Genomic DNA, 27,726 nt, shown 5'->3' with positions numbered 1-27,726 from the left:
AAACCAGTAGACATTTTATGATCATGTTGTGATTTCTGCATGTGATGTATGCAATAGTTGCATATTAGTTTATGTTGTTAATATGGTGGATGCTGCACTCACTCTGTCTCTTGTTAACATGCTTTATGATTTAGGGTTTGGGACTAGGTTCCAAAATGAAAGCATCAGAGTTGATGTCAAACCGTTTTTATTGACGTGTGACTCGCATTGACAGATAAAAATCCAATCTACCTGCTTACACTGCAGACGCAAGGGCTTGTATCCGATTCATATCAGATAAATGACCACATATGAACGAGGCCTGAATCTGATTTGAGTAAATCGGAATCCATGTGACTTTTTCCTGCTTACACATACTGTATGTGGACCATATCTGATCTGTGCCACATGGGAGGAAACAATTTAATAACAAATAATAATAAGAATTTGGAATTGGGCCACTTAAATCATGCAGTGTTGATGCAGCCTATATGTAAATAGCATCTGTAAACGTTTCCTTTTTAAAAGGTTTAGCTTGACATTATATCCGTATCGAGCCACAAGATGGAGCTCCTGCTTTAGTTACGTACCAGTGCCACTGCCACCTCATTGGACAGAAAGTGGGAGAGGCCTGCAGCTCTGCGGATCAGTCTCTCCTGGCTGAGCAGCGTGGATGAAGGATTCTGCTCACTCGCTGAAGCTGGCGTCTGCTCTCTCAGCAGGGCCAGAGCACTGCAGGCTAGCAAAAAACACAACTCATGTCACTTTGAATATCACATGCTGTATGACTGAAAAGAAAATTATATGTACTATATGGTGTTTTTTACACCTTTACACGTATGGTGTTTTTTACACTAGTGGAACAAAAGATTTTATGTTAAAGTAGTTTTTTTGCTTATTCTTTTAAAATAATATATGAAATGACAAGGTAGCATGGGACAAAGGCTCTCACTAATGAAACAAAGGCAAGGACATTTTCACAGTATGTCTGATAACATCTTTTTCTTCAGGAGAAAGTATTATTAGCTTTATTTCATCTAGAATAAAAGCAGTAATTAGTTATTTTTTAAAAAGCCCATTTAAGGTCAAAATTATTAGCCCCTTTAAGCTATTTTTTTCAATAGTCTACAAAAACCATCTTTATACAATAACTTGCTTAATTACCCTAACCTGCCTAGTTGACCTAATTAAACAAGTTAAGCCTTTAAATGTCACTTTAAGCTGTATAGAAGTGTCTTAAAATATCTAGTCAATATTATTTACTGTCACCATGGCAAAAAATAATATAAATCAGTTATTAGAAATGAGTTATTAAAAATATTATGTTTAGAAATGTGTTGAAAAAATCCTCTCTCTGTTAAACAGAAATGGGGGGGATCAGGGGGGCTAAAAACTCATGGGGTTTAATAATTCTGACTTTAACTGTATAGTGATTAATCACCATAACCTAACCATATTGATAAACTAGTGTTTAAATTTCCAACAACAAAGCTGATTTTTTTTTTATTCTCATTCTTTATCTACAACCTTTTTAAAAATATATATTATGCATTAGACTGAGTTAGAGAAGAAACAATGCACTGATGTCCACAAAGATCAGTCAGATTTCCACATGAACAGTAAATGTGGTGAGCTGAGGTAAACGTTTGCACCACCTAGTGGTTTAAAACAAGAACAGCCTAATATGATTTTCAGGTTTTTGGCACAAGTCACTCTAAACCAGTGGTTCTCAAATCTTTTCAGCAGAGGGCCCCTTTGTGTAAGGCGAATCCTTTTAGGGCCCCACAAAAAAAAAAAAAATACACACAAATCAAATTAACAACTTTACTTAAAACAGGGGTGCCCAAACTCAGTCCTGGAGGGCCAGTGTCCTGCAAAGTTTAGTACCAACCCCACACAGACACACCTGGGCTAGCTAATCAAGCTCTTACCAGGCTTTCTAGAAACATCCTTGCAGGTTTGTTGAAGCAGGTTGGAGCTAAAATCTGCAGGACACTGGTCCTCCAGGACCGAGTTTGGACACCCCTGACTTAAAACATTTCAAATTGTACTATTCATGCTCTGCATTAATTTTTGTGAGATGCCAGTTGAGTTGACATGGTTTCAGTGCTTCAATCAATTAATAAAATCTTCAAGCACAGTGTTCACTGTGGTCTGCTCTCACTGTATTCCATCAAGCCATATTTTGTGTACGAGTCGTCACATTTACACCGTTTTTTTTTTTTCTTGCTAGGCCGGGAGCGATTATTCAATAAAAGTCCCAGTGCATATAGCGGTGCGGCACAGCCCTTCTTTTTCTGCATGTGAAGGCATCAACTGCATTTAAATGACACAAACATAAAGCTTAATATTTGCGGTACTTTTGAGCTCAAATAATAATAAAGAAATACATTAACCTTCAGTATGACGTGGGAAACAAAATGAATCCAGGTGGCCCTGTTGATTACCCCTCATCTAGAATTTCCCTGCGGCCCCCAGTTTGAGAACCGCTGCTCTAAACTATTTGCATTCTCATGTATAGGACAAGCAGCAGCTTGCTCTATGTCCTCTGCTACCGTACATGTCACATGGATTTTGTGCATAGAAATGCATTATCCATTGTTGTAAATTGACGTTACTGGTGAATGTTTTCAATGCACTGTGTTTATATACCTTCAAAAAAGTATTTTAGCTTGTTGTTCAAACTACTTATATAAAATGAGCTGAATCAACACAATTTTTCTGGGGGACAACTTAATTGTTTTATGTTTAATCAGCTTAAATGTGCAAAAAACAATTAAGTTAACCTAATCTATTTGTGTTGGGACAACAAGAATGAATTGTGTAGAACCCAGCATTTTTACACTGTATGATTAATGCATAATCAAATTAATGATCAAGGTTAAAGTGGCAAATTTCTTGAGCTATAGGTCTTTTACCTATGATGGCATCGGCGATGAAGACGTGGAAAAGGCCGTTGCTGTAAAAATTGAGCTCAAAGAGCGCAGGTACCGTGTTGCTTGGAGAAATGATGAACTCCGTGTTTTTGTTGGTGCTGGTGACATTCACACAGTTTCCCAGAAGGCTGAGTGCATGCATGACAACATCCTCCGAGTTACCAGAAAAACCCAAGTCGAAGTCCCGTGACAAGATCTCTTCCTTCATATTGAAGAAGTCCTCCACCAGTTTGGACAGCAGAACACCCTGTCCAATCACAACCAGTTAAAGTACAGTGGTTCTGAACCAACAGGACAGTATGGAAGCAGTGGTATAAAGACAAACTTGCAGATATACCTGTCTGTGCCGATACAGGAGGAGACAGGCTACGATGTGAGTGGACATGATTGCTGAAGACTTGCTGGCGCCTATGGGAAAGACAGAAAGAATATAACAGATTGACTGACGGTTTAGCGAAATCAAACAGCAAGACACTGCAAATATCAGACCCTTCAGGTTGTCAATTTTTCCATGTCAAAATCCAGGGCTTAATGTGCAGAGACAACAATTATGTAATAGTCATTCATAGATTTCAGAACACGTTAGCATACCAATTCTAATGACTACATGCTTCACATTAATATCTGCATAACCTTCAAGATAAATATCTAACCGTCTCTGAAAAATGCTGAATGAGGAGAAGCAAGCAATGACTTTGAGGCAGAATAATCAAGTTCATGGCAGCCTTTATATTAAACATTTAAATGCAGGCTGCAATTCCACCTCAGAGTGCCAATCCTCTGACCTCCTGTACTCAAAAAGCAGCACCAACAGGGGGCATTGAAACACAGAGGGATACGATTGGCCAAAAAACAATCACCATGGCAAAGACTGACTGTGACCGGCATTAACCTATAAACAGTCAGGTGTTGTAGATACAAAAGACATGGGACGTGTTAAACAACAACAACAACAACAACAACAACATTTAGCATAAAATAATGTATAAATAATAATAATAATAATAATAATAATAATAATAATAATAAGTGGTGTAAAGGATCACAAATCCCACGGTTCGGATCATATTATGGTTTTTTTTGTCACAGATCGAACCATTTTTCGGATCAGCCAAAAAGAGGAGACAAATGTAATTTGCTTTCTATTTATTACAAAACAGTACTGCACTTGGTTTGGTTTTTACAAACAGAACTTAGAACCTGTAATTTTATTAAAAATTAAATTTTAAAATAATCAGCTGAATAAAAATAAATTATAAAATATTGTGAAAAATACTGTGGAAAAAGTCTACTACTACTACTACTAAGTGACTTCTACTGTTGCTGATGACGCATGATGAAGATTATAATTTGTATAACCCATATTTTTTTTGTCTCATTTTCAATAAATGATTCAGATATTTACTCATAAAACTTCAATGCTAGATGGATAATTGTTGAAGAATTTTTCAATCCGTTTCTTGATTTTTGCGTTTTTCAAACAGATTTGAGTGCAGCGATTCCAAGGATTATAAACATATGCAAATCACCATCCTTTATTATTTATGTTGCATGGGTGTTGAGATCCTAATCTTTCAATGATTAATCGTGCAGCTTACAATGTATGCATTAATGCAGGCTAACATAGTGACAGAAACACCTTTAAAACCTAGGAACCCACCACATCCCGAATAACCTACCACAACTTCTTCTGTAATCATTATATTTTACAGAAAAGTCTAATTGCTTTCATACATGTGATTTGAATGACGCGAAAGGCGATCTCTCTGCAATCGTTACAAATTTAGGATTAATCTCCAAGTAAAAAAAAAAAATTATTAATCCGCGGGTCACGTGTGTTCCGAACAGTGGGTTGTAATCCGTACAAATCAACTGTGATCAACCCCTAATAATAATAATAATATATAATAATAATAATAATAATAAAATTAATCAATACATTTTATTGTATTATCATTTTATCTTGAATTAAACCGCTATTTACTATATTCCTCATTACTATATACACATTACAGTAACGACAGTATAATGGTGAATAATTTTTTTTTAATACCCTCAAATGAAAACAATGCCAATTTGACAGACTCTGCACAGAATTCCATAAAGCTAATGCCACAAAGATAACATCAAAAGGTAAAAAAATACTACTAATGGTTAATGCATCCGCTTTGTAAAACATATGCTGAATAAATTGACGGTTCATTCCGCTGTGGAGACCCCAGATTATTAAAGGGACTAAGCCAAAAAGAAAATGAATGAATGGATGAATTAATGATCTTGTGAAATATAAACTGCCATCTGCTGACACAAGTTTGACCCAACCTGCCATGATTAGTGCTTGGAGAAAAAAAATTTTTTTAGGAATGCTCCGATGGATCGGCATTGGCCGATAATCACATTTCCTGACTCCATAGGTACTCATCAATCTGGCCGATCTCAAGAACTGATCGTTTGTTTGTTTGGAAGACGCATGCGCGCACCCGGATTATACAAACAGCAGCGCTGCACGTGAGCAGCTAAATGATGTGTGGGGGCGTGAGCAATCGCTGCGCTCGCATCACAGCATCTAAAATACATACAAATGTGGTGCAACCTCTGTTTATACGGTCTGTTGGCACAACGCTCTTTGTGGCAAGTGCACCCATTATATATCAAGTGTTTGAACCGCTGTGACATGGGTGGAGCAATCGCCTTTATCTAGTGTCTCATCCAATCTTAAGACTTTTCCTGGAAGCTCTGTGAGACTCCCCGCATATTCATAGCAGCTCTGGGGATTTCCGCAAATTAGATAAAATACCCTGGATATATAAATATGCGCTCCAAAACTTTTCTCGATTGAGACATGAATTCTTCTTTCGTCATTTGCAATGTTTCCAAATTGGTTTGTTAGTCATTTTTCTTACCATTTTTGTATCTGTTTTATTCTATTAGTTTTTTAAAGCTGCTTCTGATCATGACACGTTCACGCCTATATAGTTATAAGAGAGAGTGTTTAAAGGATTATATGCAGAATCCTCAATTTATTCTCTTAGGTAAGGTGAGATCTCCACTTAGTATCATACTTGGGGAGGAAAATGTGCTTTACCCATTATAAAGCATCAGAATGGGTACTCTGTATCGACTGATCACCATGACAAGGAATCGGTACTCAGCATCAGCCGCAGAAATCTTGATCAGAGCATCCCTAATTTTTTTCACCTACTGTCTAAGAAACATCATGGACTTCAAGGTGCCCTTACTGAAGAGAACGTGCTTGGCCAAGTCAGCAATAACCTGCCTCCTCCAGGCTCGTCTGACAGGTCAGAATTCAGATGATTCTCATCTTCTCCATTAAAAACAGCCTGATCAGGTCTGCACAGAAAAACACAACCAGACTTAATCCCATTAGCCACACATCTTTCTACATACCAACAGACACAGGAGTCCACATGATTATGTTGGATGCTGGCAGTCTAAAGGCCCATACTGTGTAGTGATGATGGTGGGGAGAAGAATCTGCTCCAGCGTCAGAGAGGCCTGGAGATGTCGACTGCGCTGAGTGTCCAAGTATTCCTACAGCATTGGAAAAGCACAAACAGACATTAAGGGAGACATCTAACAGGCTTGTAGAAGAAGAAAAGAAAACAGTTAAATGATCAGAAGCAGATGAGCTCTACTAACCTCAGGGAGAAGGGCTGAGTGAAATCCACACGCACACAGCCGTAGTTCTTGCGGAGCATCCTGAACACGCCACAGGCAATACCCCACAGACTCTCATTCTTCTTAGGCTTGCCCTGAAATGGGGGAAAAAACAAGACATTGGTCAAAGATTCCACAGCAACAACATCATCCTCATCATTTGACAGTGAACAAAAAAAAAAACAGCTTAGAGTCACAAGGACTGGATCTGGAAAACACTTATCCATGTTTGTTTGTTTTTTTTTTGTTTGCTGTTGTTTGTTTTTTTTTTGGACTATATGGTATGTAGAGTAGAATGACCATCAATTTTTAATTTAAATAAAAAGACTGGCCAAATATAGACAAATAATAAGGCAACAGAATGACAGATTACAATGATTACAAAAACAGATAGAGCTGAAGAATGATGGCATAATGCTAGATGTGAGTGAGGCGGAATGTGCAGTGTTTGCCACGAAAGTGTGAAATTCAAATGCTTGATTTCTGCGCTAATTAAAAAATATATATAATTCAACTTAAAGGTTTAAGAAACTCCAGAGTACTTTTTTTTAAAAGATTTTAACAGATTTGTGTGTGTTGAGAGTCAATAAGGCCAAAGTTAGCACCTGTCAGCTTAATTGTGGAGAAAACTGGATAATCTTAAACTATTGTCAGCTAATTTCATCTTCCGGGTTTAAAATCATTTTTTTACGTAGCGTTTGTCAGCCTGTCCATAGATGACATGCCGGTTTCTTGTTATTATTCATAGCGGAGTTTTTTCATCCTATGAGAAGACCCTGCTCTTAATTATTCTTGAGTGCACGTGTTTTCCAATGACAGACCTGCCAAGTCATGAGACCACAGCCATGCACAGCACACAGTATTTAGCCATTTATGAAGGGTCGTGTGTTTGTTTGTTTCCATGATCCACGGGGTTTGTTGTATGGCTTTCCCCTGCGATGCTGTCCGATACAGCCAAGCTGTTTGTGTGCAGCATGAATTTTTGTCGGGAGAGCTGTATGAGAATTGGAGAATGGCGGACTTAGTTTTTTTATCAGTTGAGTTCATTACCTTTCATACACATTGCCTATTTCGTGCTGGTGTGTTCGCCTATGTTTACCGGTAGGGTTAAGGGTTGGAATAGACATGGCATGAGACATGCTGCACTGTTATTCACTTGTTTCTGCATTCTGACCCAGGGGTTCAAGAGGAGAGAAGACTTCCTCATTTAGTGTTTATATAAACAGGATTATCTTTATAATGATATAACAAATTGTGGGTTATGTGTAGCCTTTACATTATATGAAATTACAAATAACCCATCATGTATGTAGCAGGGCGTTCAATTACTTAATGTTTATTTCTTTGCATTTTAACTTTGTGGCGATGTGGTGGCGCAGTGGGTAACACTTTCGCCTCACACCGGTTTTCCTCCGGGTGCTCTGGTTTCCCCCACAAGTCCAAAGATATGTGGTACAGGTGAATTGGGTATGCTAAACGTTGACCGTAGTGTATGAGTGCGTGTTTCCCAGTGATGGATGATGCGGCTGGAAGAGCATCCACTGTGTAAAAACGTGCTGGATAAGTTGGTGGTTCCTTCCGCTGTGGCAACTGACAGTTGGCTCACTTCGCTCCCCTTTTTTTCCCCTGCTATGCCAGATACGCCCACCCCTCCCTTTGCTCACAGTGCTCCATGACCATCTCAGAGCATTTTTTGAAAACATTCTGAGGTGGACTTGAACTGAAAGAGGGGGGTTTCATGACTCTTTAAGTGGAATTCGCTTGTTGTAAAAACATTCTGTGAGTAAACTAGAGAGAGTGACGTGATGTGAATGTTCTGTGCAGTTGGTAGGAACCCAGCATACCAGACAGATCTACAGAACCATAAAAAGCTAAACAGAATAATGGACCAAAAGAACCATAGATAGAACAACAGATAGATTAATAAAATGATTGATGAACAAAACTGTAGAACATTTGGTGAAATGATGAAATACTAAAATTTATTGCTAAATAAAATGTCTGAAGTTTTAGACATACAGAAGGATTGATAGCACAAAGTGTGAAAGAAAGATCCATAGATTGACAGAACCATAAATGGATAGATGGAATGATAAACACAGAACAGCAAATACAATGATAGACAGAACGACTGACAATACAATATAGATTAAATTAAGAATAGATTAGTGGTTTCATTCACAAGATATGGTGAGGATGTATAATGATCTGCATTTTGTGAAAACACCTTGAGTAACACCATAATTAGACCTAACGTTCACTCAAAGTAGAACTCTTACCAGCTGCTCACTGTTGTAGTTCCCCTCAATAATGCGGTCATAAGAGATGCCAACGGGCACGATCAGAACATCAGGGATGGTGCTGGCACAGAGTGTATCGACCACGATGGAGAGCATGCCCGCACGTGCTGGAGAGGGTTTCCCGCTGCGAGACCGCGTGCCCTCTAAATACACCTCCAGAAACTGCTGCTGCCGCAACAATTCTTCCGTGTACTGAAATTGAGAGTGAAAGGGAAGAATGATCCACACAACAGTAAATGGCACACTGCACACAACATCTCCAATAATCCCAAGACTCATGACCCTTCCTTTACAATTTCCCTGTAATTAAAGCAGCCTATTGTGGTGATTTGGTGCCCGACAGGAGACAGCATGAATAATGCAGGAGTAATCCATCGGCATCCTCTGACAGCCAACTCTAAGGAAGAGCCGCTCGACAGTCGCTGCAGTGACAATCAGTACGTCATTTTATCTAAAGCACAACAGCAGACTATATTACAGCTGCTCCGGTTTCTCCATCACTCACAAGATCATATCCTACAGGTCTTTACAAGCAAGATTAACACAGACAATACATTCATTCATTTGCCTTCAGTTTGGTCCCTTATTTGTCAGGGGTTGCCAAAGCAGAATGAACCACCAACTATTCTGGCATTTGTTTTACACACCGGATTCCCTTCCAGCCGCAACCCAGTACTGGGAAACACCCATACACTCTTGCATTCACACACTCTCATACACCAAATTTCATACACCATACGGCCAAATTTGTTTTATTCAATTCACTTACACTACAGGTCTTTGGATGTTGGGTAGAACATGCAAAGCCCACACAGAAATGCTAAATGGCCCAGCCGGGACTCAAACCAGGGCCCTACCTGCTGTGAGGCGACAGTGCTAACCCCTAAGCCACCATGCCACCCTACAGACAATACAGTTGTTGTTTTTTTTAAATGCAAATACATTTTCTTTTTAAAAACAGGGCAAGTTTTTGTTATGTTTGGTAAATAAGCAGTCTGTGTATAAAATGTGCATCATATCAAAAGTGTTGATGGTTTCTTTGTCACAACCTTTCCCTTTCCAATTGGGGCTTGGAAGTGGTTGTTCACAGAAAAATGAATGACTGCTGTATATCACCTTTAGATGAACCAAGATGTAGGCTCCTGATGATAAACTCACCTAAAGTCACCTACATCTAGGATATGTAAATTAACAGCAATTTTTTCGATGACCTTTAAAGTCCTCCATGGAAAGTTAAAGATATCTGGGTCAAGGAAAGCACCAAAAAAATTAGGTAGTGATGGTAACAACCATGAGAGAAACCAAACTGCTCACTGCTCAGCTAGGTTGCAGTGGTTAGAACTGATGAAAAATATTTCTTGAGTCAGCATATTAAAATAACTTCTGAAAGCTCACCATATACACCTACGTCTTAATGACCTCAGAAGAGGAGTTATTTATCAGCACAATTTTATTTTTGGGTTTTGAGATCCGTTTGTGACGCTCTGTTTTATAAATCTGTACTCAAACAACTTCTGATCTGTGTAAACTTACTGCATGTAACAGAGATCTGTATAACACATCTTTCTTTCCATCTGAGGTCTCGTCCATTTTACGACGAATGAAGAATCCTCCGAGTTTGCGTATTAGCGTGCTGTGGAAGTAAATAAACACATTCATATATCAATTTATCTGTCTATTGCTGAAATACAATTATGTAAACTACAGCAATGAGATCATCATGACTTCATACCTTAAGATGGGGATGTTGAGGTTGTTGCCAGCAGCGATGTGTGGTGCTTTGATGTTGTGGCAGAAAAGGATGAAGGTGATGAGCAGGTAATCTATGTGGGACTTGTGGACAGGAAGGAAGACGAGGGGAGCGTTGTACTGAAGACAGAGTAAAACAGTTGTTATACTTCATGATAACCATATAATGATGATGATGATGATGAATTTTTTTATTTAATGCCATGATAACAAATTCTGAAATCTTTCCTGGTGATACTTTGCTGAATATCTTCTTAGGCGAATTCATTTCATAAAAAGCCTTCTGCAGTCATTAAAAGCAGGACAGTCTAGTAAAATGTATTTTACAGTAAGTGGAATTGTGCAGAACAAACATTCCTCAGAGTCCTCAGATAACCAAATAAACCCTCCATCTGTAATTACACTAAACACACACTGTATAAAGGAGGAGAGTAGACTTATTGCTTTGTGATTGGGCCAACTGAATTGGACTTTCTGATTATCTGGGGCCGTTTTGGGAGTTGCAACACTATATGCTGTAATGCAGATAAGAAGAAATGGCAGTTTTTGGGGGTGGGAATAAGTTGTGTAAATGTCTGACCTCGGATGCTGCTTTCTTTACCATCTCCAGCTGACCTTTATGGATCTGAATGCTCCAGAAAAATCCATTGAACAGTTTCAACAGCACCCATCCTGTTAATCTGAATGAGGCATAAAAATCAATGACAATATCACTTATTTAGCATTATCATTTTAAGTGTTTTAATTAAAACAATTTCAAGACAAACGAAAATTATCAAAAGCAGTAAAGATCTTGTTACAAAAGATTCTAATTCAAATAATGCTGTAAATTTGAAATTTATTTTCATTGAGGAATGAATATATATGAATATGTTTGTGAAATATTTTTGCAATTGCCAACAGCCCATATACAGTTGAAATCAAAATTATTAGCCCCTCTGAATTATTAGCCCCCTTGTTTATTTTTTCCCCAATTTCTGTTTATTAGAGAGATTTTTTTTTCAACATTTCTAAACATAATAGTTTTACTAACTCATTTCTAATAACTAATTTATTTTATCTTTGCCATGATGACAGTAAATAATATTTTACAACATATTTTTCAAGACACTTCTATACAGCTTAAATAGTAATTTATTAATTCTGATTTCGATGTATATACACACATAACAGCCTATGCAGGTTCTGTTCACTAAGTAGACATCATTCATGAGCATGTGCGTCCTCTCTATGGCGCACTGTTTGTGTCCCACTGCAATAACACTTCCGAAACCCTAGCTGGCAGTGAGGTGTTTGTTCCTCTGTGTCGAGTTTTTTCTGTGTCCAAGTGGCTCAAACTCAGTAATTTTGAGGCAGGAACCAGTGGACGTCCAACAACTTTAACCATAAGGTAAACACAAAACAAAACTTTCCATCTAGAGCTTCTTCACAAGAACTTGTAAACACTAGTTCCAACAGACTCGCGGGCTTTCAGTCCTGCCCACACTCGTCAGTGATACCAAGCCGACCAATCACAAAGCATACACGTGAGCTTGACGCAGAAGTATAAATCAGGCTTAATACGTCAGTATTCACATCAAATTTACATTACACCTTATTAATATAACATGTAACTCATGTAACACCATTTGGTGGTTGCCACGTTTATAAGAAATGTGAAGACTTGTGCGACCGCCTTTCTAAGCTTTATGCGGGGGGGTTGGGGGGATGGGGTCGAATCGAGATCGTGATCTTTTTTCGATTAATCGTGAAGCCGTACTTGTAACTATTACCATTTCACAACATTTACTTGATTCTTCAGAAAATTATTTAAATATATTTAAACTTGATTATTATCAATGTTGAAAACAGTTGTGCGGCTTCTTATTTTTATGGATATTATTAAGTAAAATGTATAAAAGCTCCAACAAATATATGAAGGATATTTTAATTACACTACAATAATAACAAGCATTAATAAATAGAGCAGCAACTCATCATATTAGACTTATACTGTATATGAAGGACTATATGACACTAAAGATTGAAGTAATAGAAAGCTAAAAATATATACATTTTAAAACGTTTATATAGAAAATGTAATGTTTATTCATATAGCGCATTTAACAGTTGTGACCATACACCCAAAGCGCTTCACATTCATGAGGAAGGTCTCTCCACACCACCAATAGTGTGCAGCATCCACTTGGATGATGCGACGGCAGTCACAGGACAACTCTGCCAGTGTGCTCACCACACACCAGCTATTGTTGGAGTGGAGAGACAGTGATAGAGCCAATTCAGCATATGGGGATGATTGGGAGGCCATGATGGTAAGGTCCGATGGAGGGTATTTGGCCAGGAGACTGGGGTTACACCTCTATTATTTACGAGAAGTGCCATGGGATTTTTAATAACCACAGAGAGTCAGGTTCAACATCGGTTTAACGTCTCATCCGAAAGACGGCGCCCCCTGACAGTATAGTGTTCTCTTCACTATACTTGGGCGTTAGGACTCACACTGACCACAGGTTGAGTGCCCCTGCAGGCCTCACTGACACCACTTCCAACAGCAACCTAGTTTTCCCATGTGGTCTCCCCCCCAGGTACTGACCAGGCTCAGCCCTGCTTATCTTCATTGAGTGAGTGAGGTCTTGGGCTGCAGGGTGAGATGACTGTGACAGGTATTTTTAATTTAATATTTCACATATAACTTTTTATTTTTCATTTTTTTTTCAAAATTCAGCCATGGTGAGCAAAAGAAACTTCTTTATAAACATGCCAGATCCTGATGTTTCCAAGCTATTGAGCAACACTCTTAATTTCCCTCATTGTATAAAAACTGTACCTGATTAAGGCCGGGGAGATGTTGGCAACCATCTCCTGCAGCCATCCTCTGGCCTTCCGTCGAACTTTACTGACAGCTTTGAGATCAACTCCAGGCTCTCCATCTTCCTGCACACCCTCATTCGCAACCTCTACGATAGCACATTCCAGCCTACAGCAATAACACTCACAGTCAATCTGCATGCAATCCTGCTGCTTAGAAACAGACATTTTAATTGCACTTGTTCCACACTTCCTTAAAAAAGCTCTAGTTACCTGCTGTTATTAAGCACGTTCTCCACCACATTGCGTGCAAACATGTCCTTCTGGACATCTCTCTCCAAGACAAACAGCACATAACTCAGCCTCCGCGCAAGCCAACCTCTGTGTCTGCATTATGGAGAAAAAAATGAGCATATCATTAAAAATCAATCATTTTCAAATCAAAATCAACCCAAAAATTACAATTCTCTCACTCTCATGTTGTTTTTCAGTCAATCTAAAATTAAAGATGAAAACAGTCAGCTAGTTGTAGGGCTGAGAAATTTTAGAAAATACATTCTAAATGCAATTTTTAACCAATATTATGATTGCTAAAGCTTGTTTATCTTTTTATTTATTTTTTTTAAACAAAGACAAGCTATACATCGTTATATAGTATGAACAAATAACTGTGTTGTGGACTTAACAATCTTCCTCAAAAATATCATACCATTAATCTAGTACAGTTTTAGTTTAAGTGTTATCTTGCAAACATCTCGTCACATTTAGTGATCGTTTCAAACAAGCACGTTGACACTTTGTGCAAAGCTGTTGTTCTAATGCCAAATACGTTTAACAAATGGCAACACTTCACTTCTTATATCAGCAATACTTTGTGCATGAAAAAACAGAACAATACTGTGGGCTGAGTAGAGCTAGGAAGAACAAGTTAAAAGAATGTGCATTCAAAGGCAATTTATTTACTCTGCATATTTATAGCAGCTCCGTGATGTGTGCATTATATATTATAAATAAATAGGGCAGGCCAAAGATGCTTCTTCAGCAGACTAGAATGTTACATGACTACAATGCAATGTAAAGCATTTGCTGTTTACAAATGAGATTTTATAATATTGCAATAATATTACAAATGCAATAAATTGTACAGTCATGTGAGTTGAAGGCAGTGGATCCAGGGTTTCTGCAGGTTTCACCAAGTTAAATTTAAGACTTACGAGATTTTTAAGGCCGTTATGAATGAAATTTTAGACTAATTGCTAGGGAGTTTTTCGAATGGGGCAAATGGAAAATACTTTTATTTTCCCTTTCAAAAAACGTATTACACTTTAATACAATAAAACAATAATAATAAAAATATTTTAGATAATTCTTAGCAAAATATTTTAAATATTGTGTCAAAACAAGCAAGCTCTAGTTATAAACATTCACTTTTTCAACAATAATTAATTGAGATGAAATTTTACATTGTTAAAAAAGAAATTAATATTAAAAAATGTCTATATTAAATGTGAATTTTTTTATTTGTGTATATATAGTCAGTGAAACATTTTTCAGTGTTTAATAAACTCATTTGCTCATTCTCTGTTTTCTTTTAAAGTCTTTAAATTTAATATTATTAAAATGCTTAATTTAATTCATGGGGCATATAATTCAAAAAATATAATTCATATAAAGCTTAAAGTTTTATAAATATTACTATATTAATTGGATAAAATTACCAAAATATTTAGCACAGCCTTGAATGCTTAATTTGAACAAGAAAAAAATATCCATCCTAAAACATGAAATAAAATTATAGAAAATTATAGAAAGCAAAAATGTAACTTTCTCAAGCATCAACATATTGTTGCCACACTAAAGTACTTATTTTTCTGATTGTATTTCTTGAAAAGTAATGCTACAATGAATCATCTGCCAGATAGAACCTTTTAACCCCAAGTGTAAAATGAATTTCAGAATTTACCATGTTTTTTTTTTTTACTCTAATTTGCAAATGTAAGAGAACTTTGATAATATACATTTAGAGTACATTTAGGGTCTCTGTCATGTTAATGTATGAAACAGACCTGTTACACACATTGTTTGCTATATGGAATGCAAAAACTTTGAAGCTCAATATCTTGCGGATAGAACCTTATTATTCTAAGGTGACGATCTGTGAATGACTCATTCTTTGCAGCAAGTTGTTTTCACTGTACCAGGTGCTCAGAAAAATCTGACTGGATTATTCTGTTGTGAATGAGAATAAATGATTCTTTTTAATCAGTTCTTTATTTTTGTCATTTGATAAAAGCTAAATAAAAAGCTGCTAGCAGAAATGGTCTATATACTTCATTCCTGCACCCTCCACTGCCCAGACTCTTAGAACCAGCTCAGACCACCTTTAGTCCTCGTCATGTGATCCAGGTACATAATATCCCCTGACACACGGCATTAATAATTTATTTTCTGACTTTCCACTCCTCACAGAAACCTACAACCTACCATTTGATGCTTGAATGTAAACACAGGGCGGGTCATTTGGTGGGAAACCACATCTGACCAACTATGGCATTAATGATGTATCACAAACTAAACTAGGTTAATGAATTTTACCATGGTAACTAAGCAAGGTTGAGTGAGTATTATAAATTATAAATAATGAAGGAAGTGGTCATGTGTCCATCAGGCCTAAAGTTGACATTTACCTTGTGTGGGTTTCATTGATGTAAATCACATTACGAAGCCCTAGTGAAGGGATGCTGGGATTGAACAACCTATCCTGCAACACATAATAGTAGCAGTTCAATTGCAGTCAATTCTTTGGAAATATGTGTGCACTCAGTCAATATCCCCCAAGCAGCAAGAAACTAACCTGACTCTGAGGTGTGCATGAGTGACAACATCTTCCAACAAACGGTCTCTTCCTGTTCAGAAGACCCTCCTTCCACGTAGTGGTCACACAGCGAAGGACAGATGGGCTGGAGCTTCTGTCCTAGATGGGGAAAAGCAAGATTTATCACACGGTAACAGTTTAGAAGATACAATTTGTTATGTTAATGCAATAAACACTGAGCTAGCAATGATTTTTACAGCATGTGTCTTTACGTTAATGTTAAGTTGAAATAGTATTGGAAAAAGCATTATGATTTGAGTTCATAATACATTACCTAATGCTAATTTCACATTAGATATGTCAAAAATATCACGTTAAAACAGCAGATAAAACGCATATACTAATAATAAATTCTGTGTGCGCCAAATTAAAATTGATACCCAGTAATATACAAGTTGAATGACAGATGTTAACCAGGGGTTGCATCTAAAAAAAGTAAAAAAAAAAATAAAAATAAATAAATAAATAAATAAAATAAATATGTTACATTTTTATTAAGGTTGCCCCCCCAAAAATATATATAATAATATTAAACCTAATCATATGAAAACTTTCAAAATCAGAATCTCAACCTTAAAATCGATACCCAGCCCTAACACATAGCTACAATCAACTCATTTTCAAATTCCATTCTTCACAACAAGTCTATAGGATTTTTGGGGTGTTTTATTGTCATATTATTTCAAAATTAGGGTATAACTAAAAAATTATTCTCAATCCACCACATTGTTTGAGACATCATCCATGTCTGCACTGTAAATGGTTACATACTGAGGTTTAACAATTAAAGGGATAGTTCACCAAAAACTGAAAATTCTGTCATCGTTTACTCAACCATCTCAAGCCTGTTTGATTTTCTTTCTACTGTTGAAGACAAAAATCTGGTAATCTATAACTATAAGAGCAACTATAAGAGTCTATGTTAACTGGTTTTTAAGATTCATTCATTCAACATAGTGTTCATAAAGTTGAGGGTGAGTTTTAAGTGGAGAGATGCTCATAATAACTGATTCACCGTTATGATTCACTAATTAATGGTATCAGTTAAACAATTAAAAAAAAATCTTAATTTTTTTTTTCAATTGGCTGCATAAATGTGCAACACATATTTGTTAACTTGTAGGATGGTAACATGTGCAACCACACATACCTACAGACATATTTTGCCAAAGAAGCAAAATGAAAGAAAAATATTGCTGGTCACATTTTGACAGATGAGTTGATGCCAAACCAGTGCTAATGCTGATTGCCTCTGTCCTGGATCCGTGCCATAAACACTTCTGTTGATTTGCACAATTGGAGAACAATTGGAGCTGCAAAACAAAACTTTCTGAAATGTGCGCTGCTTTGGAAACAATCTGGCCACAAGTCGGAGTGTTGAGATTTTCTCTCCATCAGAGCATGCTCCGGCACCACTCATAAACACAACAAATAGGCTATAGTTGTGATGATTTAGTGTACAACCAACAAAGCAACCTTTTTTCCATTTGGAACAGTTATTAATAGTTCTTATAAAATATAGATTTTTAAAATAGCCTACATAATCTACGAATCAAACAAATCCAATGATGTTCTTGATTTTCCGCACCAAAATGAGGCTTTCATTTTATAGCTTATAAAATGTGTATGCAAATGAATGCAATATTATATGTAAACAACAAAACTGTTGTATATACTATAGTAGCTTATACTTTACAAAAAGTCAACATATGAGCCTTGTCATTGTCTTTCATCACAGGCACCGTGCGTACTTGAACTGCGAGTGAGGGGAAATAAAAGCTCACAAACTCAAACTCAGACGCAAAACCAGACGCTCAAGACATAATCTTTAAACTAATGACTTCTATTAAAAATGTTGACAGAGGTTTGTGATATAAGAATAACAGTGAAGCATTAATTAAATGTATATTTTCCATGGAGCGATTGATTTGAGGTAGCCTGCTATTTTTATTCGATAAATAAAAAAAAACATATGATTGGAAAAAATAGCCTTTACTGGTTCTTAAAAAGTATTCAGTCAGTGTTTTCGCTTAGTAATCTAAATTTGTAATTTAAGTGAAACATATCTAGGGCAGGACTTTTTTATTTTTATTTAGTTTGTTCTTTTTTCTATGCTGTTGGAAACAATGCAGGTGCATTAAGATGTTCTGTTATGTTCTGTTGACAGTACAATAAATAAATCAGTATTTTAAAATGCAATATTTAGACACGTCAATTATTACTTTAAAATTAAATAATAATTTAATATTAATCTGACCAGGTAACAATTAATATTCTGCGGCGGTTGTCGGCAAAATTAACCGAAATGAGCATCCCTATTTTAAGTTCAACTTTGTTTATTCATTTCCACATCAGCAACTTATGGCTATATAATGACAAGATAGCTGAGGGGGAGTACGTAGTGAGTAAAAAAATTGGGGGGTGAACAATCCCTTTAAAGATAGCAGTTTGATTCTTACATTTTAGCATGTTTAAATGACTACGTAGGTGCTGCTTTTCTCCAAGCTTACCTGGTCCTCACAGGGATGCTTAAGACAGGCACTTCCCGTGTCAGGATTATTGGCCAAAAGAATGTTATCTGGACCCCCCAGAACCATGTGGACATCCATCCCCTCTCTTCAATCCAAACATCAACAACAAAACTGCAGGAGGGAAAGAAAAACAGAAAATGAGAGGCGGTCCGCTGCTGCCCTCTGTACTGTAGGTCAAAATATTCCACAGAAAGCCAGAACGTGAAAGCATTGTGCCATTATTCACAGCACCTCCAGCTAAACTACAGCTGAATGACAGGAATGTCGGGTGATGCTTTCCACCCAATCACAGCAAACAAATAAAGTTTGCCAAACCTGTTGAGGTGGTTTCAGTCCAGCTGATCATTTTTACAAAGATTACAGAAAGAAATAGACAACTTGTCTGCAGATCAATACAGCTCAGTCTGTATTCCTTATTGCCTGGGGGTAAAGAAAACTGACAAGCAGGCCTGTAACGATGTTTTTTGTTGTTGTTGTACCACAATATATTGTGATAAAACAATATTATTGTCATTTTATGCCACTCATTAATTCAATTCAATTCATCTTTATGTCTATAGCGATTTTACAATGTAAATTGTCTTAAAGCGTTCTAGTAAAGTGAAACTACGTAAGTCCAGTTTTCAGAGTTGAAGTTCAGTTCATTATATAATGGCTGAATGATATTATAATATTATCACAATGCAAATACACTCCTCCAAAGAACACATAATATTTCATTCCTAAGAATATTTAATTTAATTATGTAATGTATTATTTATTTAATGCCATGACAGCAACCAAGGCTATTTTCACGGCTAGAACATTTCAATAATAAATATACAATTAAAAAAAACAAATTAATAAATAAATTAAAGAAATTTTTTTGTGTTAATGCATGATAAAAATTCTAAAACATTTTCCTGGTGTCACTTTGTTAAAAATGCCCTTAAGAGAGTTCATTTCATAAAAAAGCCTTCTGGAATTATTAAAAGCAGGACAGTCCAGTAAAATGTGTTTTACAGTAAGGGGAGTTGTGCAGTATAAACATAGAGTGGGGTCTTCGTCTTTAAGCAAAAAGGTATGGGTTAATCTTGTACGTCCAATACGGCATCTGGTAAAAATCACCTGATCAAATCTAGTATTAAAATGTCTCAAAACTGAGATTTCAGGTTGTATTTCATACAATTTATTATTTTAAAATGCATCCCACTCTTCTTGCCACTTATTTAAAATGTAAACATTGGTAAAAGGTTTAATTGTAGTCATTTTAACAATGTAATAATTAGGAATTAGAATCAGAACGTGAAAACACATATCCTAAATAAATAATAAAAAATGTTTACAAAAAAAGTGCAAAAAAGTAACAGAGGCATCGATATCTGCTACCAGATCTATTTTCAGTTGTCAGATATCCACATGAAAATATTCTAAAGTAATTTATAGTAAAAACTATATTGTTTTTTTAACCATACTATCACTGACACCTCCAATAGAGAGAGATTGCACAATCAGCTAAAATATGGCTAGAATTGTTATTTATGGGCAAACCAAAATAATTGAGGTTATGTCCATGTGCTGTGCAAGTTGATATATTGATTATTGTGAAAGGCCTACTGACAAGTAGGCATGGGACAGTAACCGTTTTCAAGGTATACCGCGGTTTGGAAAAGTCTTAGAAAAAAAATTCAGCTATACCGTTCTTATGGTATATGTATGATTTTTTTTATTTACCTTTTTTTTGTATGCTTTTTTAGGACAACAGTATCTCCAGCAGAAAAGATATCCAAATATGCCGTTTTAAATTGTAAAGAAATGTGTGTTTTCGAAACTAATGAAGACAGCAGCTCATTCCAATTATTTAGCCTGACATGTTCACTGCTCAAACAGATTTAAAATGTTTCTCAAAATAAAATATATTGTGTTCAAATGGGGAAAAAGTTGTTGTTTTTTTACCCAGACATTTAAAAAGGATATATTTTAGAGCAGTAAATCACAATACCGTTAAACCGTGATATTTTTATCCAAGTTTATCATAACGTCAGAATCATATACTGGCCCATAACCTCTATCATAATGTCCTGGGTGACCTAAGCTACATAATCTCTGTTTTATCTGCTGATTTGCTGACCCATGGATGAGAGTATCCACTCTCAGGTGTCATGTTTAAGGGCTACAGCCTCCTGCCTGTGAAAAACTCGCTGCAATAAAAAGGGGGGCCCGATGAAGCATACAATATACAGCAGCTGTTCAGGTCAGAGGTAAACTCATCATTGCTTGTGCTTGTGGAAAGCGATATATTTATGGACGACACGCTGTGGAAAAAAACGCCTGAGCCAACTTGTGGGTGCAGAATGTACCCTTTTAAAAAAACACATGACAGATCTGCACATGCTCAGTGGATTGCATCGTTCTCACCAACAAGCTATACATTTATCTTTTAAATATCATTGTGGCATTACTAGCATATTTACGGAAGGTGATGAGGAGGAAGTGGCATTGTTGTCAAAGAAAAATCAAGATGTGATCTTCTAAGTGTGATTTCACATCCTCTGCTGTCAAGCACAGTTGTCTCAATTCTCTACATTTATGTTCATCTTAATTCCTCTGTGACTGCACTTCTTCAAAACACCATATCAGCAGCTCACAAGGGCATTACAGATGCCGCAGTGGGAGCGTTTAGAGCACCGGCTGAATACTCAGAGGTTGTGATATGTTATTTTTGGTTCTTTTGTGCGTCATGTGTAAAGAAAGGGATTAAGGATTTGTTTTATTTTTCTCCTGTAATGTAGCAAAACACAGCAGATAGGCCTCTATAATGCTAGGCATGCTTCAAATCATTATAATATACATGTAAATCATTTTCACTGAACATGAAAATTTGTTGTTCATTCATTTTCCATTAGGTGATCCAAGATTTTCTTCAGTAGAACATTAACAGTACGCAGCTAGATTTCACAATACAGTAAATAATAGGTGTCAAGAATAAAGTGTAAAAATGTTTGCTAAAATGCATTTGTTACAATTTTCCTATATGGTTTGCAAGTTGTGATTGTTCCTATACAGTTGCTAGGGTGTTACCTGCAGTAAATGTTAAACCTGCAAACAAAAAACATTTTCTAAATACATATTTTTGCCTTTATTTTTTAAAGGACAGCATATTGACCTTATTTTTCACATATGATGCAGCCATTTGAGTCTCTGTGGCTTGAGACTTCCGGTCTCATTCACTTCTATTCATTTTTAGACGTTAAAAACAGCTCATTGCGCTGCTTGATGTTGCAAACTGATATTTTCTTGTTATATTCTGCTTCGTCTGTATAGTCAGGAACACATTTGTTTGTAGAGGAAATAGTTTGACCGTTTTCTGCCATTTATTATTTCAGGTCATTTCTCCCATAGGCAACTGAATCGAAAGTTCTAAAACAAATTGCAAAAATGAGCACACTTCCGCATTGAAGAACAAAGTCAATAGACAGGAACCGAAGTTGGAGAGAGGGGATGGGATTGGGAGCCAGAAGACTCACAAGTCAGGTCTTGAACTTGGGATGCTTAAAGCACAATGATGCTATATTTAGGTGTGAAATACAATATTATCATGGTATTTTGGCCCAGATAATGATATATTACAATTTCACAAGAAAACCATCCATGGTATTTCACAATAGTTGTAAATGAAGAGGATAAAAATGCATCAAAAGTTATAAGATACATTTCTTTCAATTAACAGCATATTTTATAAAAATTGCAACAAGTGCACATCTGTCAAACAAGCTTGAAAATGCGGATGTGCACAGAGCAGTTTGTGACTAAAAAGGTCACAGCTGTAAATAATGTAAAACAGCAGCATTATACTTTTGTATAAATTACATTTAACAAAAAATAAACAACTTTAAGACACTTACTTAGCTCTTCGTATACAGCCAAATGGCTGCAGTACAAGACTGATGAATTAATTGATCTTTTGTACATTCAAATAAATATTGATACTTCGGAGTATCGATAATGTATTGCAGCCAACTATATGTCAATATATCTACCGCCAACAAGGCTAACAGCTCTGACAAATTTCTAATATATTCTAATATCCGGCAGCTAGCTTCATGCCCGCAGCTAGCTCTCTGCAACTCTCATTTGATAGCCCACTGAAGCTACAGTAAGCAGGACTGCACCCGGTCAGTACCTGGATGGGAGGCCACATGGGAAAGCTAGGTTGCTGCCGGAAGTGGTGTTAGTGAGACTACAGAGGGTGCTCAATCTGCGGTCTGTGTGGGTCCTAAAGGCTGATTTATACTTCTGCTTCGAGTGATCGTCATGACCCACGGCTCATGCATTGCGCGTAGTTGTGCGATTATACTTCTCGATGCTGTTTGCATTGCTCTGCAATAACACTTCCGGGACGCTAGCTGGCAGTAGGTTATGTTCCTCTGTAACAAATTTCTTCACAGGTGTTTTGTTTTTTTTCTGAACGCTACCTTAATGTACAAGTAGCTAAAACTCGCTCATTCAGAGGCAAGAACCGGCAGACGTGCACCAACTTTAATCATAAGGTAAACACAAAACAGAAATTTCCATCTGGAGCTCCTTCACAGGACTCCACACTTGTAAACACTCGCTCCATCGGGCTAGGGGCACTTTGCAACGCCTACACTCCTCACTGCTAGCAAGCCGACCAATCACAGAGCTTGCAATACGCGTCATTGTGACGTATAGTTCCATTTTTTAAAAGATGCGCTTTAGCGTCGGCGTGAGCCATGGAAAGGGCTATGCGACCGCACACAGGCTGCATCTGTGCATATGCATGCAGAAGTATAAATCATCCTTAATGCCCCAAGGTCCAGACTCTCTGTGGTCTTTGAAAGTCCCAGGATGTCCTTTGATAAAGAGTAGGAGTTTAACCCCGGCATCCTGGCCAAATCTGCCCACTGGCCTCTGTCCATCATAGCCTCCTAACCATCTCATAACTGGCTTCATCACTCTGTCTCCTTTCCATCAATCATCTGGTGTGTTGTGCAGTCTGGCGCAATATGGCTGCCGTCGCGTCATCCAGGTGGATGCTTCACACTGGTGGTGGATGAGAAGATTCCCCCCAAAAATGTCTAAAGCGCTTTGTGTGTCCAGAAAAGTGTTATATAAATGTAAGGAATCATTATTATATCCAAAAGCAAATAACCAACATATATTGTCCTTTTCTGGTCATGACGGTCATCTAAAAATATCCCCCTACAATGCCAAAAAAGCTTTATAACAATTTGATAATGTTTCAAAGGCAAATCAAAATACATTTTAATTACTTTTGTCCGTAGTTCTTGGCTGACAGTAATGTAATTAAGACCACTCAATCACATGCTCTCATTAGGGTGGAAATGGGTCAGCAGAAGAGTCGCTCTTTGAATGAATGACTGGAGCAAACCAAGCAGGCGAAAGGACGGGAGGGAAAAGATGGGATAATCTGTTCCACAGTGAATAACAACTCCTAGCAAGACGCAGAGCACATGCTGAACGAGCCAGGGGAGAAAGAGAAAGAGAGAAAGAGAGAGAGAGAGGGAGGCATACAGCAAGCCACACCGCAGCTGCTAAACGAGAGTTCATTGAACTCTGGAAGCCCTGCCTGCATTGTCTGATGTGATCTACACCAATGGGCAACCAGAACAGTGATGTGAAAGAAGAAGAGAAGGCAGAGCTTTCTGAAAAACTGGCTAGATGTCAAAGCCCGCAGAGAGGAGTCCTGCTCAGAGAGACTGAGTGAAAAATAGCCCAGGACTGGCTGTGAAACTTTAAAAAGCTGCTGAATGGCCCTTTCTGCGTCTTTTAAGGCTTGAATGACCTACAGCAGTCCTTAGTTGCTTCACAACCACTAATGTTGTAAATATATGCTAAATTAGAGTCATGTTGCTTACTGTATTTAGTGCGGATTAGAACATTTTCATTTATCACTTCATTCATGTCACTTACACTGTCCACAACACACACTGTATGTCAAAAGTGCTGTAAGCCAGAGTAGCTGCCACTAGCCTTTAAATATAATCGAATCTGATGAGTAAATCCACAGTAATGCGGGCCAGTGGGTTAATCTGTCTAGCAATCTGTTCGTCTGGACTATAAAAAAAAGAAAGAAAATTACATGCACACACACATAAAAGGTAACAATCAGACATTGTACTGAAATAATCTGAATCATAACAGCACACTTCCTGTTCTATAAAGTTGAAGTATTCATTTCATTAATAACAAATGTTTTGAAGTATTAATCAAAAACATTGTGAAATTTCACTATTTGCATTTAGAACCAGCTACAAACTATATTAATTTAGTTAATATAATTTGACTCGATCAGATATTAGAGGAAAATCAGGATAGGCCCTTTAAGAGGAAAAATAAATCATTTTAAAAGATAAATTCATGCAAATTCAAGGGGGAAAAAAATGTATTACCGCTTATGTGAGGTGCTTCTAATGCAGTGTCCATGGGGCTTCGAAAAACTCATGAATGCACCAATTCCAACAAATTAAGATGAGAATTCAAAAAAACATTTGGTATACGCAATTATTGATCCTCAGAAGTTGTAATACCCAAACAGCTAGTGGAAAAAAGTAGGCATACTGAGTATACGTGCGTATAGCCCCGACTACACCACTGGTCCATATGAATATTTACATTAACAATAAAACTACAGTTACTGTTACCAATGGTGGCCCAGTAGTGCACAATTAAATTTAATGAAAATGCAAACATAAGTTCACAGCACAGATGAATCGCCACAACCCAACAAAAACGCTCCCAGCTACAGCACTAGTGGAAGTTGATCTTCAGAAATGGCAATTGCTTTCATTTATTTCCATGTAGCCCGGATGCTTTACTGTGTTGCAAATAAAGAAACTGAGAATGTACAGCAAGTAAAACAAAATTATCAAAATGTGTTAAACTATGGTGTTATTAAACACTTAACATCCCAATTGTATTTATTTAGTGCATACATACAGTATGCAAGCATGGTCAAGAGCATTTCCGTTGTGTTATGGGTTCATTTTATTATATTGTGTCAATTCAATTGTTATGAACTAATATTTGGTTTTTAAATTAGCGTTTTGGACGTACGTTTGCTTTTTAAAATGCATTATGTTGTGGACATGTTTAGAAAATGCACATTTTCATTGGATGTCATCTTTAAGTGTCATTTTTTAGTTGAACAAGAAAATAGTAGCAATTTGAGCTGGACTATACATTGTGAATTTCAAATTAATTCACTATGGTAAAAGCTATATTTATAGTTTTATATAAATTTTTTTTTTTAAAACTCTGCAAACACCAAATGTCAATATAACGATACAGTGTCAACATGGAAAGTTTTATCCCTCGAATGTCTTAAAAAAGGTAACTGGACACTAGTGGCATGTTGTTGTGATATCTGATACCTGATGTAATTAATTATCCAACACAAACTGACCTAGCATGTACAATAGCAGGCTTTACCTCCATGATGTGATTTTGGCCTGTCCAACTAATAACCAATTAAAAGGTTACAGTTATATAAAAACTTATAATAATTTAAATCTATATAAAAACTGCTAAGAGATACCTTTATAAGGCATAAATTTCTTTTTTTGATTGATATAAAAAGTATATTTTCAACAAATATATATTTTCCATTACTATAATTTTCAGATTTTATTTTGTTTTTTTTTTCATAGTGAGGATATTTTTCAAATATAGCATGTTCATATATATACATATATACATACATATATATATATATATATATATATATATATATATATATATATATATATATATATATATATATATATATATATATATATATTACACACATACATGCATACACAACATACATCTATTTTCACATGCATTTAATGTTTGATATTAGAACATACTACGCATTTAAAATGGCCTATATAAATTAAATTACGACATTTATTAGTTTGACCTTCTGAGACTAAACATCAATATTCTCTGAATGGTAAGGCCCTTTCATTTATTTGTTAAAATGATACTTCACATTAGGTAAGAACATCAGAGCATATTTTTTATACCCTATTCATATCCATTACGTTTAATCGATAGCACGTGCTGCTGTGAAGACTGGCCTTACTGTAAGCTTCATGCTATCAGATCGCCTTTGACTGTCTTTGTCAACTCAAGCACGCTGAGCTCCAGTGAACTGCCAAGACTAGTCTTATCGCCTGAGCCGCATGCAGAGTCAGGACGTTTCGCCCTACAGCACTGTCTATTCAGCCTTTAGTTAACTGTAAACGGCGTGCTGTAAATAATTAGCCATACTACATTATTCATATTACAATTCAGTGTACATGACGCTTGATAATATACATGCGATACAGCACAAATCATCATAAATTTACTGTTATGCGGTTTTGCCGGTTCGCGGCATCGATACACTCAGCGAGCAGCCGCTTTCCCCAATGCTAGCGTGCTAACTAAACCATGCGCCCACCCCTCATTATGCATCAAACTAAAGGAAATACGTAGGCATCGCCTAGTGTGGAAAGAGGAAAGTTTTACCTTTAGAAAATGCCCTTGATGCGCCATCACTCTTAAAATGGATCTTTTTGCGCACTGTGAGCCTGTTCTCGTCCTTGAAACTGCCCACAACACAACCTATAGGCAGGCAGCAGTGCACTTGACAGACACTGCACACAGAGGGGAAAAGATGTATGACAGCCGGGTTTATTCCGCCTCCCCCGCGTCGTCCTGTAATTCAATTTAGAACCACTAAGGGTCGTAGTTAGATTGGGTGAAAAGTTTTAACTAACATGGTTGAAACATTATAGAGCTGTTCAGTTTCTTTCAATAAATTCAGTTCAGTGGTTTTTTATTATTATTATTATTTGCAAAAAAACATTTGACAAGTTTGT

The 27,726-nt window shown here is 36.7% G+C and overlaps 1 protein-coding gene across 1 annotated transcript; it reads right to left on the bottom strand.

The window, feature by feature from the left end:
• Positions 1 to 542: 542 nt before the first annotated feature.
• On the bottom strand, positions 543 to 27,495 carry LOC130238463 (glycerol-3-phosphate acyltransferase 1, mitochondrial-like). Its single transcript, XM_056469494.1, is given in 17 exon segments — positions 543 to 718; positions 2,898 to 3,162; positions 3,253 to 3,323; positions 6,155 to 6,202; positions 6,205 to 6,266; positions 6,382 to 6,467; positions 6,572 to 6,688; positions 8,873 to 9,085; positions 10,427 to 10,526; positions 10,626 to 10,762; positions 11,223 to 11,322; positions 13,470 to 13,619; positions 13,724 to 13,837; positions 16,138 to 16,211; positions 16,305 to 16,424; positions 18,836 to 18,967; positions 27,374 to 27,495. Coding segments are annotated over 16 exon segments (1,917 nt in total). The 5' UTR covers positions 18,935 to 18,967; positions 27,374 to 27,495; the 3' UTR covers positions 543 to 557.
• Positions 27,496 to 27,726: the final 231 nt, after the last annotated feature.

Source organism: Danio aesculapii, chromosome 12 (assembly GCF_903798145.1).
Source record: "Danio aesculapii chromosome 12, fDanAes4.1, whole genome shotgun sequence".
In the NCBI taxonomy this organism is placed as follows: Eukaryota; Metazoa; Chordata; class Actinopteri; order Cypriniformes; family Danionidae; genus Danio; species Danio aesculapii.
The sequence above is the reverse complement of the archived record's forward strand: the minus strand, read 5'-3'. Positions and strand labels throughout refer to the sequence as shown.